Source organism: Salvelinus sp. IW2-2015, linkage group LG19, assembly GCF_002910315.2.
Source record: "Salvelinus sp. IW2-2015 linkage group LG19, ASM291031v2, whole genome shotgun sequence".
NCBI lineage: Eukaryota > Metazoa > Chordata > Actinopteri > Salmoniformes > Salmonidae > Salvelinus > Salvelinus sp. IW2-2015.
Genome location: NC_036859.1, coordinates 15,946,940 through 15,964,456, shown reverse-complemented (window position 1 = coordinate 15,964,456; position 17,517 = coordinate 15,946,940). Strand labels below are relative to the sequence as shown.

The following is a 17,517-nucleotide window of genomic DNA, read 5'->3' as shown; positions in this document are numbered from 1 at the left end:
ATCCTCCGAAAGTCTTCGCCTCCCTGTGCGTGCAGATGCACTCACACCTGCCTGCTGCCATTCCTGAGCAAGCTCTGTACTGGTGGTGCCCCGATCCCGCAGCTGAATCAACTTTAGGAGACGGCCCTGGTGCTTGCTGGACTTTCTTGGGCGCCCTGAAGCCTTCTTCACAACAATTGAACCGCTCTCCTTGAAGTTCTTTGTGATCCGATAAATGGTTGATTGAGGTGAAATCTTACTGGCAGCAATATCCTTGCCTGTGAAGCCCTTTTTMTGCAAAGCAATGATGACAGCACGTGTTTAATTGCAGGTAACCATGGTTGACAGAGGAAGAACAATGATTCCAAGCACCACCCTCCTTTTGAAGCTTCCAGTCTGTTATTCAAACTCAATCAGCATGACAGAYTGATCTCCAGCCTTGTCCTCGTCAACACCTGTGGTAACGAGAGAATCACTGACATGATGTTAGCTGGTCCTTTTGTGGCAGGGCTGAAATGCAGTGGAAATGTTTTTTGGAATTCAGTTCATTTGCATGGCAAAGAGGGACTTTGCAATTAATTACGATTCATCTGATCACTCTTCATACCATTCTGGAGTATATGCAAATTGCCATCATACAAACTGAGGCAGCAGACTTTGTGAAAATTTCAAAACTTTTGGCCAGGACTGTGATAAAAATATGAGTAGTTGTGTTCAAACTTTTGACTGGTACTGTACATGTACATTTTACATTTMAGCAAATGCTAAGTATGGTTATAGGCTACATGTTCTGAAAATACATAATGGTCATACAGTTTCATTAGAGAGMTGTTTTTGATGATCTTCTCATTTTTGTGTTCTTCCTCCTCTCTCAAGCTCRTCCATGGGTCAGCCCTGGCCAGAGGACAGAGCCCTCCACCCCCACTCCATGTCCTTGGACTACAGCCACCACTCCCCTCCCATGCACCCCCAACCCCACTCTCAACCTGCGCCCAACGCCCACAGCTCCCCCCGGGGCAGCCAGCAGAGCCACATGGCACACTATGACCTCACCCACAGCCTTGCACACAGCTTCGACGAGCAAGACAACTTAGGCCTGGGGGGCTATGGTGCAGCTGACTGCCCACCCTCTGCCTCTCCTCTACTGGGGAACGGAGGCATGGAGAGGGGCCTGTACATTATGGGTTCCGTGGATCGGCTGGGCACCATCCGGACCCAGCACCTGCCGCAGCAGCAGCAGCTCCAGGCCCAGGGGACCTTGCCTCCACTGCTGCCTGAGAAGAGGAGGGAGTCGGACGGGGAGCACTCCTTGGGCACAGCCTCCCCAGCCCCGAGCGGATTCTCCAGCCCACATAGCGGAAGCTCCCTCAGTATCCCATTTCCAAACATCCTGCCTGACCTCTCAGCCTCTGCACAGATGCCGGGCACCGCTTCACCTCTGCCAGGTAACCCCCTTGCTTACACAGTTAATAGCCAATCACTTCTTATCTGAGCCAATGGCTTGGGTTGGTACAATACTGTAAAGAKGGTAATCAGTTCTGTTCTACTGTGGCAAGAAAAAGTATGTGAACCCTTTGGAATTACCTGGATTTCTGCATAAATTGGTCATCAAATTTGATCTGATCTTCATCTAAGTCACAACAATAGACAAACACAGTCTGCTTAATAAACTAATAACACACAAACAATTTCACGTTTTCATATCTTCATTGAACACACCGTATAAACATTTACAGTGCAGGGTGGAAAAAGTATGTGAACCTTTGGATTTAATAACTGGTTGACCCTCCTTTGCCAGCAATAACCTCAACCAAACGTTTTCTGTAGTTGCGGATTAGACCTGCACACCGGTCAGGAGGAATTTTGGACCATTCCTCTTTACAAAACTGTTTAAGTTCAGCAATATTCTTGGGATGTCTGGTGTGAACCGCTCTCTTGAGGTCATGCCACAGCATCTCAATCAGGTTGAGGTCAGGACTCTGACTGAGCCACTCCAGAAGGCATATTTTCTTCTGTTGAAGCCGTGCTGTTGTTCGATTTACTTCTGTGTTTTGGGTCATTGTCCTGTTGCATCACCCAACTTCTGTTGAGCTTCAGTTGGCGGACAGATAGCCTAACATTCTCCTGCAAAATGTCTTGAATAACTTTGTAATACATTTTTCTGTTGATGATAGCAAGTTGTCCAGGCCCTGAGGCAGCAAAGCAGTCCAAAACCATGACGCTCCCTCCACCATACTTTACAGTTGGGATGAGGTTTTGATGTTGGTGTGCTGTGCCTTTTTCTCTRGACACATAGTGTTGTGTGTTCCTTCCAAACCAATGAACTTTAGTTTCATCTGTCCACAGAATATTTTTCCAGTAGCACTGTAAAACATCCAGGTGCTCTTTTGCGAAATTCAGACATGCAGCAATGTTTTTTTATTGTTGACAGAAATGGGTTCTTCCGTGGTGTCCTCCCATYAACACCATTCTTGTTTAGTGTTTTATGTATCGTGGTSTCGTCAACTGAGATGTTAGCATTAGAGGTCGACCGATTAATCGGAATGGCTGATTAATTAGGGCCGATTTTCACGTTTTCATAACAATCGGTAATCGGCATTTTTGGACACCGATTATGATCGATTACATTGCACTCCACGAGGAGACTGCGTGGCAGGCTGACTACCTGTTATGCGAGTGCAGCAAGGAGCCAAGGTAAGGTGCTAGCTAGCATTAAACTTATCTTAGAAAAAACAATCAATCTTAACATAATCACTAGTTAACTACACATGGTTGACGATATTGCTAGTTTATCTAGCTTGTCCTGCGTTGCATATAATCGATGCGGTGCCTGTTAATTTATCATTGAATCATAGCCTACTTCGCCAAACAGGTGATTAAACAAGAGCATTCGCGAAAAAAGCACTTTCAATGCTGTCTCTTATACACATCTAGATGTGTATAAGAGACAGAGATTAGGCTGGCAATACTAAAATACCTATTAGAACATCCAATAGTCAAGGTATATGAGGTATAGGTATATGAAATACAAATGGTACAGAGAGAAATAGTCCATAATAACTACAACCTAAAACTTCTTACCTGGGAATATTGAAGACTCATGTTAAAAGGAACCACCAGCTTTCATATGTTCTGAGCAAGGAACTTAAAAACTTAAACGTTAGCTTTCTTACATGGCACATATTGCACTTTTACTTTCTTCTCCAGCACTGTGTTTTGTATTATTTAAACCAAATTGAACATGTTTCATTATTTATTTGAGGCTAAATTGATTTTATTGATGTATTATATTAAGTTAAAATAAGTGTTCATTCAGTATTGTTGTAATTGTCATTATTACAAATATATATATATAAAAATCATCCGATTAATTGGTATCGGCTTTTTTTGGCCCCCCAATAATCGGTATCGGTATCGGCGTTGAAAAATCATAATCGGTCGACCTCTAGTTAGCATGTTACAGAGATTTCTGTAAGTCTTTAGCTGACACTCTAAGATTCTTATTAACCTCATTGAGCATTCTGCACTGTGCTCTTGCAGTCATCTTTGCAGGACGGCCACTCCTAGGGAGAGTAGTAACAGTGCTGAACCTGTCTCTTATACACATCTAGATGTGTATAAGAGACAGCGCGAGATTAGGCTGGCAATACTAAAATACCTATTAGAACATCCAATAGTCAAGGTATATGAGGTATAGGTATATGAAATACAAATGGTACAGAGAGAAATAGTTCTATAATAACTACAACCTAAAACTTCTTACCTGGGAATATTGAAGACTCATCTTAAAAGGAACAACCAGCTTTCATATGTTCTCATGTTCTGAGCAAGGAACTTAAACGTTAGCTTTTTTACATGGCACATATTGTACTTTTGCTTTCTTCTCCAACACCTTGTTTTTGCATTATTTAAATCAAATTGAACATGTTTCATTATTTATTTGAGACTAAATTGATTTTATTGATGTATTATATTAAGTTAAAATAAGTGTTCATTCAGTATTGTTGTAATTGTCATTATTACAAATATATATATATAAAAATCATCCGATTAATTGGTATCGGCTTTTTTTGGCCCCCCAATAATCGGTATCGGTATCGGCGTTGAAAAATCATAATCGGTCGACCTCTAGTTAGCATGTTACAGAGATTTCTGTAAGTCTTTAGCTGACACTCTAAGATTCTTATTAACCTCATTGAGCATTCTGCACTGTGCTCTTGCAGTCATCTTTGCAGGACGGCCARTCCTAGGGAGAGTAGTAACAGTGCTGAACTTTCTCCATTTATAGACAATTTGTCTTACTGTGAACTGATGAYCATCAAGGCTTTTAAAGATACTTTTGTAATCCTTTCCAGCTTTATGCAAGTCAACAATTCTAATCTTAGGTCTTCTGAGATCTCTTTTGTTCGAGGCATMGTTCACATCAGGCAATGCTTCTAGTGAATAGCAAACTCAAATTTTGTGAGTTTTTTATAGGGCAGGGTATSTCTAACTAACATCTCCAATCTCATCTCATTGATCAGACTCCAGGTTAGCTGACTGACTCCAATTGTCTTTTGGAGAAGTCATTAGCATTGAGGTTCACATACTTTTTCAAACCTACACGTGAGTGTTTAAATTATGTATTCAATATGGACAAGAAACATACAATACTTTGTGTGTTATTAGTTTAAGCACACTGTTTTTGTCCATTGTTGTGACTTAGATCAAGATCAGATCAAATTTTATGACAAATTTATGCAGAAATCCAGGTAATTCCAAAGGGTTCACATACTTCTTCTTGACACTGCATGTACTGTATCCTTTAGGTGAGTTTTCTCGGTCAATTCGGATTTGCCACATATGAATGTCTTTTGAACTTGGTTGCAGTGATTGAATGCCTGAGGTCTTCGTGCATTGACTAACCTCTGGTGTGTTTGTGATACTGTATTTCCAGATGTCCTGGCCAGCAAGCATGTGACTGTAAACTTTGTGCAAGACACATCGAAATTCTGGTACAAGCCTGATATCTCCAGGGACCAAGGTAAAAACATTAGGAAATATGTGTCTTGTCTCCCAGGAGTATTTTGTCTGCCAAATTTCCATAATGCTCTTCAACATTTTGACAGTGTTGGGAGATGTTGACAGTTTCCACACTCCTCTGTGACATCGTCACGAAAATGTCTTCTCCTTTCCTCCTTCTTTCCTCCTCCTCTCAGCTATCTCAGTCCTGAAGGACAAGGAGCCCGGATTTTTCATAGTACGGGACAGCCACTCCTTCAAAGGAGCCTATGGGCTGGCCATGAAGGTGGCCACACCCCCTCCCTCAGTCCTGCAGCCGAGCAAGAAAGGTAGGCATTGGCTGAGAGAGATAAGGGGGCAGAGCTTTAGGTTCAGACCGGTTCCTGTTTGATGTGGGACATAGGAGTAGGATGATGATTGATGAAGCCCATATAGGCTACACGTATTTATTTGGACAGTGAAGCTACAACTTTAAATTTGGCTCTATGCTCCAGCATTTTGGTTTTGAAATCAAATGTTTTATATGAGGTGACAGTATAGAATGTTGCCTTTAATTTGAGGGTATTTTCACACATATCTGTTTTACTGTTCAGGAATAAAAGCACTTTATGTATCTAGTCCCCTCYTGTTAAGGTGTCTTCAGTATTTGGCCAAATTCACTTATAGTGTATTAAAGAAGTCAAAAGTGTAGTATTTATTCCCATATTCCAAGCCTACAATATCAAGCTTTTGACTCTACAAACTTGTTGGATGTATTTGCAGTTTGTTTTGCTTGTGTTTCGGATTACGTTGTGCCCAAGAGAAATGGTACATAATGTATTGTGCCATTTTGGAGTCACTTTTATTGTAAAATAATTATTGTAAATAAGAATATAATATGTTTCTGAACATTTCTACATTAATGTGGATGCTACCATGATTACACATAATCATGAATGAATCGTGAATGATGTTACAGAAAGTTACAGATGCACAAAGATCATGCCCCCAAAACATGCTAACCTCTCACCATTACAATAACAGGGGAGATTAGCATTTTTGGGGTGGGTATGCCTGCTAGGAATATGGGACCAAATGCTAATCTTTTGACTAAATGTAATACACTATTAGTGAATTTGTCCAAATACGTAGATACATAAAGTGTGGTAAAACAGATATGTATGAAAATACCCTCGATTAAAGATGACACTCTGTTGCCTCATATCAAACATTTGATCTTAAATCTAAAGTGCTGAAGTATAGTCCCCTCTCTGTTTGTTCAACAGCTCCTAGCTTTGGGTCTCTCTTCTGGGCAGCATTGTGATAGAACCAAACAGCCGTGCTCTTTGTTAAGTAGTTTTAGATGTAGCAGCTAGTGCTTTAAAACAAACAATAGAATAAGCAAGCTTTATAAACCTGCACAGATTTCAGGCCTTTCTCCATGCGTGCTTTTTGCCCTACATACAGTAATGTAACTTTGTGTGACATTCAGTACAGATTGTTTTATTCAGCACCATGAAATACAGCCTCAATTCAATTTAGAAATGTCCTGGCAAGCAACATATTGCTTTGTTCATGGTATTCCTTGTTTTACGTTTCAAGTTATGTTTCTCACAGTGAAATGCTTAACTTGCAAGCCCTTCCCAACAGTGCAGTATTCAATATCAAAATAGTAGAACTAAAAACTAAACACGAGAAATAAGAAAGGAAGGAAAAAAACTTGAGAATGTAAGCTACTTATGTGTTTACAGTGCAATCGGAAAGAATTCAGACCCCTTGACTTTTTCCAAATMTTGTTACATTACAGCCTTATTCTAAAATTGATTAAATCGTTTTTTTCTTCTTCTCATCAATCTACACACAATACCCCATAATGACAAAGCAAAAAACTGAAATTTCACATTTACATAAGTATTCAGACCCTTTACTAAGTACTTTGTTGAAGCACCTTTGGCAGCGATTACAGCCTCGAGTCTTCCTGGGTATGACACTACAATCTTGGCACACCTGTATTTGGGGAGTTTCTCCCATTCCTCTCTGTCAGGTTGGATGGGGAGCGTCGCTGCACAGCTATTTTCAGGTTGCTCCAGAGATGTTCGATCGGGTTCAAGTCCGGGTTCTGGCTGGGCCACTCAAAGACATTCAGAGACTTGTCCCGAAGCCACTCCTGCGTTGTCTTGGCTGTGTGCTTAGGGTCGTTGTCCATTTGGAAGGTGAACCTTCGCTCCAGTCTGAGTTCCTGAGAGCTCTGGAGCAGGTTCATCAAGGATCTCTCTGTACTTTGCTCCATTCATCTTTCCCTCATCCTGACTAGTCTCCCAGTCCCAGCCACTGAAAAACATCCCCACAGCATGATGCTGCCACCACCATACTTCACTGAAGAGATGGTGTCAGGATTCCTCCAGAAGTGACGTTTGGCATTCAGGCTAAATAGTTCAATCTTGGTTTCATCAGACCAGAAAATCTTGTTTCTCATGGTCTGAGAGTCCTTTAGGGGCCTTTTGGAAAACTCCAAGCAGGCTGTCATGTGCCTTTTACTGAGGACTGTCTTCTGTCTTGCCACTCTAACATAAAGGCCTGATTGGTGAAGTGCTGCAGAGATGGTTGTCCTTCTGGAAGGTTGTCCTATCTCCACAGAAGATCTCTTGAGCTCTGTCAGAGTGACCATCAAGTAATTGGTCACCTCCCTGACRAACACCCTTCTCCCCRGATTGTTCAGTTTGGCCAGGCTYACAACTCTAGGAAGAGTCTTGGTGGTTCCAAACTTCTTCCATTTAAGAATGATGGCGGCCACTGTGTTCTTGGGGACCTTCAATGCTGCAGAATGTTTTGGTATCCTTCCCCAGATCTGTGCCTTGACACAATCCTGGAGCTCCACGGACAATTCCTTCCACCCCATGGCTTCGTTTTTGCTCTGACATGCACTGTCAACTGTGGGACCTTATATAGACAGGTGTGTGCCTTTCCAAATCATGTACAATCAATTGAATTTACCACAAGTGGACTCCAATCAAGTTGTAGAAACATCTCATGGATGATCAATGGAAACGTTTGCAAAAATTTCTAAAAACACGTTTTTGCTTTGTCATTATGGGTTATTGTGTGTAGATTGATGAGGTTGTAAGGTAACAAAATGTGGAAAAGGGAAGGGGGTCTGAATACTTTCCGAATGCACTGTAAATTGTCAGAGCCAGTACCAAATTGACAATGTGCAGAGTTACTGGAGTAGTTGAGGTAGGGCTGTATAAGTTTCAAGCTTCAATGTCACATGCACAAGTACAGTGAAATGCCTTTCTTGCAAACTCAAAACCCAACAATGCAATAATCAACAACAATGTATTACTAGAAAAAAACACACTAGAAATAAGAATAGGAAATAGGAAATACACAATTAAGTAAGTACTCATAATATATACAGGAAATATATAAAAAGTCAGTTCCAATACCATATTTACAATGTGCAGGGATACTGGAGTGATGGAGGTAAATATGTATAGAGGTAAGGTGACTAGGCAACAGGATATAAGATAAACAGAGTAGCAGCAGCTTGTATTTCAGTGGGTGTGCGGTAGAGTCCGTATAAATGTATATGTGAGTGAGCAAAAAATGGAGTGAGTGTGTAGGGCTCTGACAGTGTGTGTGAGTGTGTAGGGCTCTGACAGTGTGTGTGAGTGTGTAGGGCTCTGACAGTGTGTGTGAGTGTGTAGTGTTTGCTTGACATGCTGTGTGTGTAGTGTGTAGGGCTCTTGACAGTGTGTTGTGATTGATGTGTAGGGCTCTGACAGTGTGTGTGAGTGTGGTAGGGATCTGACAGGTGTGTGAGTGTGATAGGGCTCTGGACAGTGTGGTGTGAGTGTGTAGGGCTTTCTGAAGTGTGTGTGAGTGTGTAGGGTTGAGTGAGGCGTCTGATGTTGAGTTGTGGGTTCTTAGAGCTGGGCTAGAGGACTTTGGCAGAAATTAATAAAGGTCAAGATAAGTACGAGGTTAACTTAGTTCTGTGAGTATTTTGTTTAGCTATTGTAGGTCAGTCGTATTGCTTGGGGATAGAAGCTGTTCAAGAGTCTTGTGTTGGTGTCAGACTGATGCACGGGTCGTTGTGCGTGTGGCAGGAAGAGAAATTGGTTATATGGCTTGTGGTGGTTGGACGTCGTGTTGAAGGATTTCCGTGGCTCTTGCTTTTCCGCCGATATAGAGGGTCTGGATGGCAGGGGTAGCTCGGGTCGGGCGTCAGTGAATTTTGGATGTGTCTGACACCCTATGTTAAAGGTCATGCTATGAGAGGCGTGGTATTGTCTAAAACAGGCAGTGATGCAGCCAGTCATATGATCTTGAATGGTATCAGCTGTAAACTGCCAACTTTTTTCAACTTTTGGAGGGAGAGGCTATTTCGCGCCTTCTTCAAACTGTGCATGTGTGTTTTGGGCCATTCTCGTCTTCAGTGATTTGGACACCGAGGAACTTGAAGCTGTCTACGTCCTCCAACCCCCCCCCCCCCCCCTCCCCAGTCCACAATCATTATTTATTCGGGGACAGAAGATTTGGGAAAATGGGATTCCTGTAAGACACTGGTGTCCTTCCTTATGCCCAGACCAGAGCACAGCCCACTAAGTCCTAACCCCTCCCTTTCTCCTCCACACGGTGTCGGGAGCCCCCTCACTCACAACAGGCTGGCACCTGTAAGGACATCATGACACAGTCCCTCTCCAAGCATTGTGACTTCTTAAGAGGTTGAAACCCAAGCCAGCTCCAGGAGAAGGCTTTTCTATTGGAGGACATTCCTCAGACACACACTCATCATGCCCCTCAGACACACTGTTGTTAAATCATAATAACGCTAATCTCAGCTGTGATTGGATAAGATGTATGTAACTCTTAGAATTTGTTATAGGAGTTAACAGGGGTAAGATAACTGAGACTCCGCCAGCACTTAACTTACAGTCAACAGGTATAATGCGTTATAATGTGTTGTAGGCATGTATGAGCATTTATAGCATTCTTGTGTATAATAACGTTATCTCTCTCTCACTCTATGATTGGAGGTGATCTGTCCAATGAGCTGGTCCGTCACTTCCTGATTGAGTGTACACAGAAAGGAGTTCGGTTGAAGGGCTGTCCCAATGAGCCCTACTTTGGTGAGTGTCTCTCCACTGTAGCACACGTTTTGTCATACCCTTTTGAGGACAGTGATAACACAATGGTGACCCCTGCTGGTTACTCTCTGTACTGATTTTTAAAAAGCATAACGTTCCTGTGTGCCCTCTACTGGATAATGATTGCAAGTGTGGCTCAGCTCTTACGATGATGTTCATAGCTAATATGAAATCATCTTTGAAGTAATATGATGGTTACAGTTGTTGTTGTTTTTTTACAGGTAGTTTAACTGCGTTGGTGTGTCAGCACTCCATAACTCCCTTGGCTCTGCCCTGCAAACTCATCATACCTGACAGAGGTAAGATGCCTAATCTCAATGTCCTTACACATAACATTGTGTTACAGTAACAAGATAAACATGGTTTAGTTTTATAAAACATAATTGTGTCCTCTGCCAAAGCAATTTAACGAACACTAGTCTCTCTCGTCTCTTTGTAACTAAATGTGGCAGGGCTGGAAATTGCAGGGCAGTTTCGAATTATATGATGTGATTTATAAGCCTGTGCATGCAACTCATGTCAACGTAGATGAATTGCCTTTACGTGGTAGCCATAAACCAATGTCATCAGTGAGAGATGGTCAATAGAGAGAGGAAGGGAGAGATCGAGGGAGAGTTTAATCAGATTTATTTTAATTCAGTGATATGTCACTGCCTCCCATTCTTCATTTCAAACTTCTTACTTTTATTTATTTTTCCTATGTTGGTAGATCCTCTTGAAGACGTGGTGGAGAATACTGCTCCACAATCTGTCACCAACTCTGCTGCTGAGCTCCTTAAACAAGGAGCAGGTAGGGCTTAAAGGGATACTTCGGGATTTTAGCAATGTGGTCCTTTATCTACTTCAGTCAGATGAATTTGTGGATACCATTTTTATGTCTCTGTGTGCCGTTTGAAAACTACCTCTAACTTCCTTCATACTGGACACAGAGATGGTATACGCGTGGTATCCACACGTTCATCTGACTCTGGGGAAGTAGATAAAGGGCTTCAGTGCCAAAATCCCAAAGTATCCCTTTAAATCCCTTTACTAACCACATATTTAAGCACATGATTAATTAAGCATATGATTATACAGGTGTATGACTATTAGGAGAATCAATGGGGAGTATATTAATGGCTAAATAAGTATTGGGTAAGCCTAACAACAAAAATTACAGACAGACAACATGAAAAACTACAAGTAATCTAGTAAAAACCATTGAATTCACAAGAGTATAACAAAATCAAAAACAGCAAATGAAAAACATTGACAGGTCAGAGAATCAGCCTCAAAATCCTTCATCAGTGATTTAAAAACACCAATCGGGACAAGTTCTTCCAGTTCATTGTGTAGTGTGTGTTTGTATCTGTGTGTAACGTGTGTTTCTCTGCAGCGTGTAATGTGTGGTTCCTGGGCTCAGTGGAGATGGAGTCTCTGACAGGGTACCAGGCTGTGCAGAAGGCCACCAGTGTGACATTGGGCTCAGACCCCCTGCCCACCTCCACTGTGGTCCACTTGAAAGTCTCCTCACAGGGAATCACCCTCACCGACAACCAGAGGAAGTGAGTCATGGAGAATACACAGACAGACAGACAGACAGACAGACAGACAGACAGACAGTGAGGCACACCTACATGGTCACATTAGTAATGCATGTATAGCTAATATAAAATTATATATAAATATATACAGTACCAGTCAAACGTTTGGACACACCTACTCATTCAAGGGTTTTCCTTTATTTGTACTATTTTCTACATTGTAGAATTAAAAACGATGAAACAACACATATGGAATCATGTAGTAACCAAAAAAGTGTTCAACAAATCAAAATATATTTTATATTTGAGATTTGAGACTCTTCAAAGTAGCCACCCTTTGCCTTGATGACAAATCATTCACTAAACCCTAAACCGCAACTAAATATTGTAATAAATCATGTGGAAATTGAGCAAGTTGAGGTGACTAAACTGCTTGGATTTACCCTGGATTCTAAACTGTCATGGTCAAAACATATTGATACAACAGTAGCTTAGATATGGAGAAGTATGTCCATAATAAGGCGCTGCTCTACCTTCTTGACAGCACTATCAACAAGGCAGGTACTACAGGGCCTAGTTTTGTCGCACCTGGACTACTGTTCAGTCGTGTGGTCAGGTGCCACCAAAAATAACATATTGCAATTGGTTCAGAACTGGGCAGCACGGCTGGCCCTTGGATGTACACAGAGAGCTAATGTAACCGATGTGAAATGGCTAGTTAGCGGTGGTGCGTGCTAATAGCGTTTCAATCGGTGACGTCATTCGCTCTGAGACCTTGAAGTAGTTGTAGTCGCTCTGAGACCTTGAAGTAGTTTTGTGGCTCGATGGGTAACGATGCTTCGTGGGTGTCAGTTGTTGATGTGTGCAGAGGGTCCCTGGTTCGAGCCCAGGTAGGGGTGAGGAGAGGGACGGAAGCTAAACTGCTACACTAATATTAATAGTATGCATGTCAATCTCTCCTGGCTCAAAGTGGAAGAGAGATTGACTTCATCATTACTTGTATTTATGAGAGTTATTGACATGTTGAATGATCCGAGCTGTCTGTTTGAACTACTGGCGCACAGCTCAACACATGCCACAAGAGGTCTCTTCACAGTCCCCAAGTCCAGAACAGACTATGGAGGCGCACAGTACTAAATACAGCCATGTCTACAAGTAACTCATGCAACAGTAAAATTAGATTTAAAAAACAGATAAAAAACACCTTATGTAACAGCAGGGACTGTGAAGCAACACAAACATAAGCACAGACATATGCATACACACACACACAATAACATACACACTATACATACACGTACACATGAGTTTTGTATTATATATATGTGTAGTAGGTGCCTGAGGGCACACAGTCTGTGAATGTATTGTAATGTTTTTAAAATGGAATAAACTGACTTAATGTTGCTGGACCCCAGTAATGGGGATCCATAATAAAACAAATACAGCTTTGCACACTCTTAGCATTCTCTCAACCAGCTTCACCTGGAATGCTTTTACAACAGTCTTGAAGGAGTTCCTACGTATACTAAGCACTTGTTGGCTGCTTTTCCTTCACTCTGCGGTCCAACTCATCCCAAACCATCTCAATTGGGTTGAGGTCAGGTGATTGTGGAGGCCAGGTCATCTGATGCAGCACTCCATCACTCGCCTTCTTGGTCAAATAGCCCTTACACAGCCTGGAGGTGTGTTGGGTCATTGTTATGTTGAAAAACAAATGATAGTCCCACTAAGCACAAACCAGATGGGATGGCGTATTCCTGCAGAATGCTGTGGTAGCCATGCTGGTTAAGTGTGCCTTGAATACTAAATAAATCACTGACAGTGTCACCAGCAAAACACCCCCACACCATCACACCTCCTCCTCCATGCTTCACGGTGGGAACCACMCATGAGGAGATCATTCATTCACCTACTCTGCGTCTCACAAAGACACGGCGGTTGGAACCAAAAATCTCAAATTTGGACTCATTCGACTTAAAGACCGATTTCCACTGGTCAATTGTCTATTGCTCGTGTTTCTTGGCCCAAGCAAGTCTCTTCTTCTTATTGGTGTCCTTTAGTAGTGGTTTCTTTGCAGCAATTCGACCATGAAGGCCTGATTCACACAGTCTCCTCTGAACAGTGATGTTGAGATGTGTCTGTTACTTGAATGAACTCTGTGAAGCATTTATTTGGGCTGGAATATCTGAGTCTGGTAACTGTAATGAACTTATCCTCACCTTAAGCTGTTCTTGCCATAATATGGACTTGGTCTTTTACCAAATAGGGTTATGTTCTGTATAACACCCCTACCTTTTCACAACACAACTGATTGGCTCAAACACATTAAGAAGGAAAGAAATTCCACAAATTAACTTTTAACAATGCACACCTGTTAATTGAAATGCATTCCAGCTGACTATCTCATGAAGCTGGTTGAGAGAATGTCGAGAGTGTGCAAAGCTGTCATCAAGGCAAAGGGTGGCTACTTTGAAGAATCTCAAATATAAATATATTTTGATTTAACACTTTTTTGGTCACTACATGATTCCATGTGTGTTATTTCATAGCGTTGATGTCTTCACTACTTATTCTACAATGTAGAACATAAAGAAAAATCTTTGAATGAGTGGGTGTGTCCAAACATTTGACTGGTACTGCACATATACACAGTTGTACTATGTATTTCTCTTTTACCCAGGTTCTCTTCTCTTCCCAGGTTGTTCTTCAGAAGGCATTATGCAGTGACCACTGTCATCTTCTGTGCATTGGACCCTCAAGATCGGAAGTGAGTAAAATATGCCAGAATCAACATAATTTGACATAAAGGTACTGTAGTGATAATTTCATCAGCTTACGCTGTCTGTATGATGCCTTGTATGTTCTTTCTGTGTTCTTTTCCCATCCATTCTTAGGTGGAAAAAAGACGGCTGCACTTCAGCAAAGATCTTTGGCTTTGTGGCGAGGAAGACGGGCAGTGGGCAGGACAACGTGTGCCACCTGTTCGCCGAGCACGACCCTGAGCAGCCCGCCAGCGCCATCGTCAACTTCGTCTCCAAGGTGATGATTGGCTTCCAGAAGACCAAGTAGCCCTGCAARGCTGCTAGCTAATTGGCTAGTGGGGCTGTTTCTAAAACTTAAAACCGTACAACCCTCAACTTGAAGGTTATGAGCCAGGACTTGGACAGGAAGGCAGTGGAACAGAGTTCCATCCACAGAACTAGAATGGGTTTTGCGAGATACTATTTCTATGGTTACACTACCTAAGAATGGGATACAATTGATAACAGAATAATCTAGAGGCGAAAGAAACGCACACCTATTTAGGTGAGGTGCTGGCTAGCGGAGTGGAACACTTAAAAAAATAAAGGAGAGTAGGAGCTCAGATGCAAAAATATTTATGTCCAACGTTTCAACAGACAAGCTGTCTTCATCAGGACAGCAGTCTGTCGAAACGTTGGACATAAATGTTTTAAATCTGAGCTCCTAGAGTGTGCAGCTCTCCTTTATACAATTGATAATAAGCATGAAAAGACTTACAAGTTTTCAACTCCACAACCTATCCAAGTCATCTCCTGCTTACAACACAGAGGGAACTGTGGACCATCAGCAGGACAGGAGACTCAATGAGATCTTTCATTGAGTCGAATGAAAACTCAAAAAACATTTTCTAACAGACTCTTTCCTTGTGGTGATTATTAGGGGTGTGTCTGGAAGGAAAAGGAGAATATACAACAGTTACGTTTTAAGATGTGCATTTCATTTTGATGTATCGTTGTAGAACTAACACAGATGTTTGCATTTCTGTCTCAAAAGGGTTTACAGTTTTATGTATCCCAACTCTACAAGTTAGTTACATATTCCTATTCTCAYCATGCTCTGTATGGTGTGATACTATACTATAGGGAAGCATAGAAGCCTGGCATGTAAGGGTTTGTCATGTTTAATATTTAACCAAAAATAAATAAACTATATAAAGCATTATTCAAGCTATTAAAAGCGGTACTAAAAAATACTCTAAATCACAACTTCTCCTTATGTTATCAAAAACTTTATTTTTGTAAATGCATCATATACTATTTGAAAAGTAATATCTATTGACTTTATGTTAGAACAAAAAAATATAAATATTTTCCCTAAACTGATGTTTCACCATCCCAATCATTTATCTTGAATTTTGATATTGCTCAACTCTGGATATGTATGCGAATGAAAACCACTATCAAAGCAATAACACACAAAAATGTAAAGATCTGGAAGGGAAGCGTTGGAATGAATCAGACCATAGAAAAATATTATATATGTAAACCCTAATATATTCTATGATTTCTTTATATAATTTGTTAATTACATGTACTTTGAACTCATTTACTACTTCGTTCAGTACTGCTTTTCTGGAAGATTGTTTTAAAATGGATAAATGACTGTTTGTTTTTCCTTTGGCTAGTCTCAAATAAGTGTTTAAATGGACTTTGGTGGTATATTATTGGCACTAACTATATATTGAAATGTCTCAGTGTTAAAATATATACAGTACACTGAGTGTACCAAACATTAGTATTGATTAATATTAAAATGTAGTTGCACCCCCCCTTTAGCCCTCAGAACAGCCTCGATTCGTCAGGGCATGGACTCTACAAGGTGTCGAAAGCGTTCCATAGGGATGCTGGCCCATGTTGACTCCTGCTCACAACTGCGTCCCACAGTTGTGTCAAGATGGCTGGATGCCCTTTGGGTAGTGGACCATTCTTGATACTCACAGGAAACTGTTGAAACCCAGCAGCGTTGCAGTTCTTGACACAAACTGGTGCGCCTGGCACCTACTTCCATAGCCCATTCAAAGGCACTTAAATATTTTGTCTTGCCCATTCAACCGCTGAATGGCACAGATACACAATCCATGTCTCAATTGTCTCAAGGCATAAAAATCCTTCTTTAACCTGTATCCTCCCCTTCATCTACACTGATTGAAGTAGATTTAACAAGTGACATCAGCTTTTACCTGGATTCACCTGGTCAGTCTATGTCCATGGAAGGAGCAGGAGTCCGTAATGTTTTTATACTCAGTAGAGGACATTTGTATTATATATTGCATTTGGAATTATGAAAGAAATATTGTGTTGGAACAATAGGCGATCATTGGGGCTTGATTGAACTCAATGGAAAAGTGCAAAAGAAAAGTGTCAACACCGCCCACCCAATGCGTCGAGCGAGCTCAGTGAAGTGCAGCTTTTAAATCACTTTTTTGTCTAGATTAACTTTTTCATGGTCACATTTCTTCATGTCAAATATTCAGGGCAGGGACCACCTAATTCCAATACACTTTGTTGATATACTATACATTCATTGTTTGTGTACATTTTAGTTGTATTTTTTTCTCCATTTTGCTCATGATGTACTAATATGATTTACAGTCTGTACCTCATAATACCTTTACTATCTCACATTTGAAAAAATAATTATATATTTTTATGTTTCATATTGATTTGCAGCAAGTGACATAAAAAGTTCATTTGTATATGAGAAACGGCATTTTCAATGTTGAATGTGAATAAACAAAAGGGAAAAATTATGTCACTGGTCCACTTATAATTATAATTATTATTACTATATTTATTTATTTTTCGAGAGAGAGAGAATATGATGGAGATTTGTTGAGTTTGACAGTATGCATGATTTATGTCTATTTTTCAGCCAGGAAACCAGAAGAGGGTGCTAGTAACACACACATCCATGTCTGTAAGATCCTTTGTGACCTAGCTCTATGGTTGTTGTTGTGCTTGCTCTAGGTGATGTGTACCGCAATGTCTGGGCACATTTTCTACACCAGCATTGGAAGGTGAAGTACAAGTCGGCTAACAAGTCGGCTAACCTTCACATGAAACAGGTGACAGATTAGGAGAGTA

The 17,517-nt window shown here is 41.1% G+C and overlaps 1 protein-coding gene across 2 annotated transcripts in view; it reads left to right on the top strand.

The window, feature by feature from the left end:
- LOC111979114 (tensin-3) overlaps window positions 1–17,183 on the top strand; it is a 79,677-nt gene extending 62,494 nt beyond the window's left edge. For both annotated transcript variants that reach the window (XM_024009409.2, XM_024009408.2), the window contains 9 exons: window positions 856–1,424; window positions 4,916–5,002; window positions 5,178–5,309; window positions 9,999–10,091; window positions 10,331–10,408; window positions 10,819–10,899; window positions 11,485–11,653; window positions 14,331–14,399; window positions 14,527–17,183. In XM_024009409.2, coding sequence (XP_023865177.1) covers window positions 856–1,424; window positions 4,916–5,002; window positions 5,178–5,309; window positions 9,999–10,091; window positions 10,331–10,408; window positions 10,819–10,899; window positions 11,485–11,653; window positions 14,331–14,399; window positions 14,527–14,701 — 1,453 coding nt within the window. In that variant the 3' untranslated portion in view covers window positions 14,702–17,183. The remainder of the gene's footprint in view (window positions 1–855; window positions 1,425–4,915; window positions 5,003–5,177; window positions 5,310–9,998; window positions 10,092–10,330; window positions 10,409–10,818; window positions 10,900–11,484; window positions 11,654–14,330; window positions 14,400–14,526) is intronic.
- Window positions 17,184–17,517: the final 334 nt, after the last annotated feature.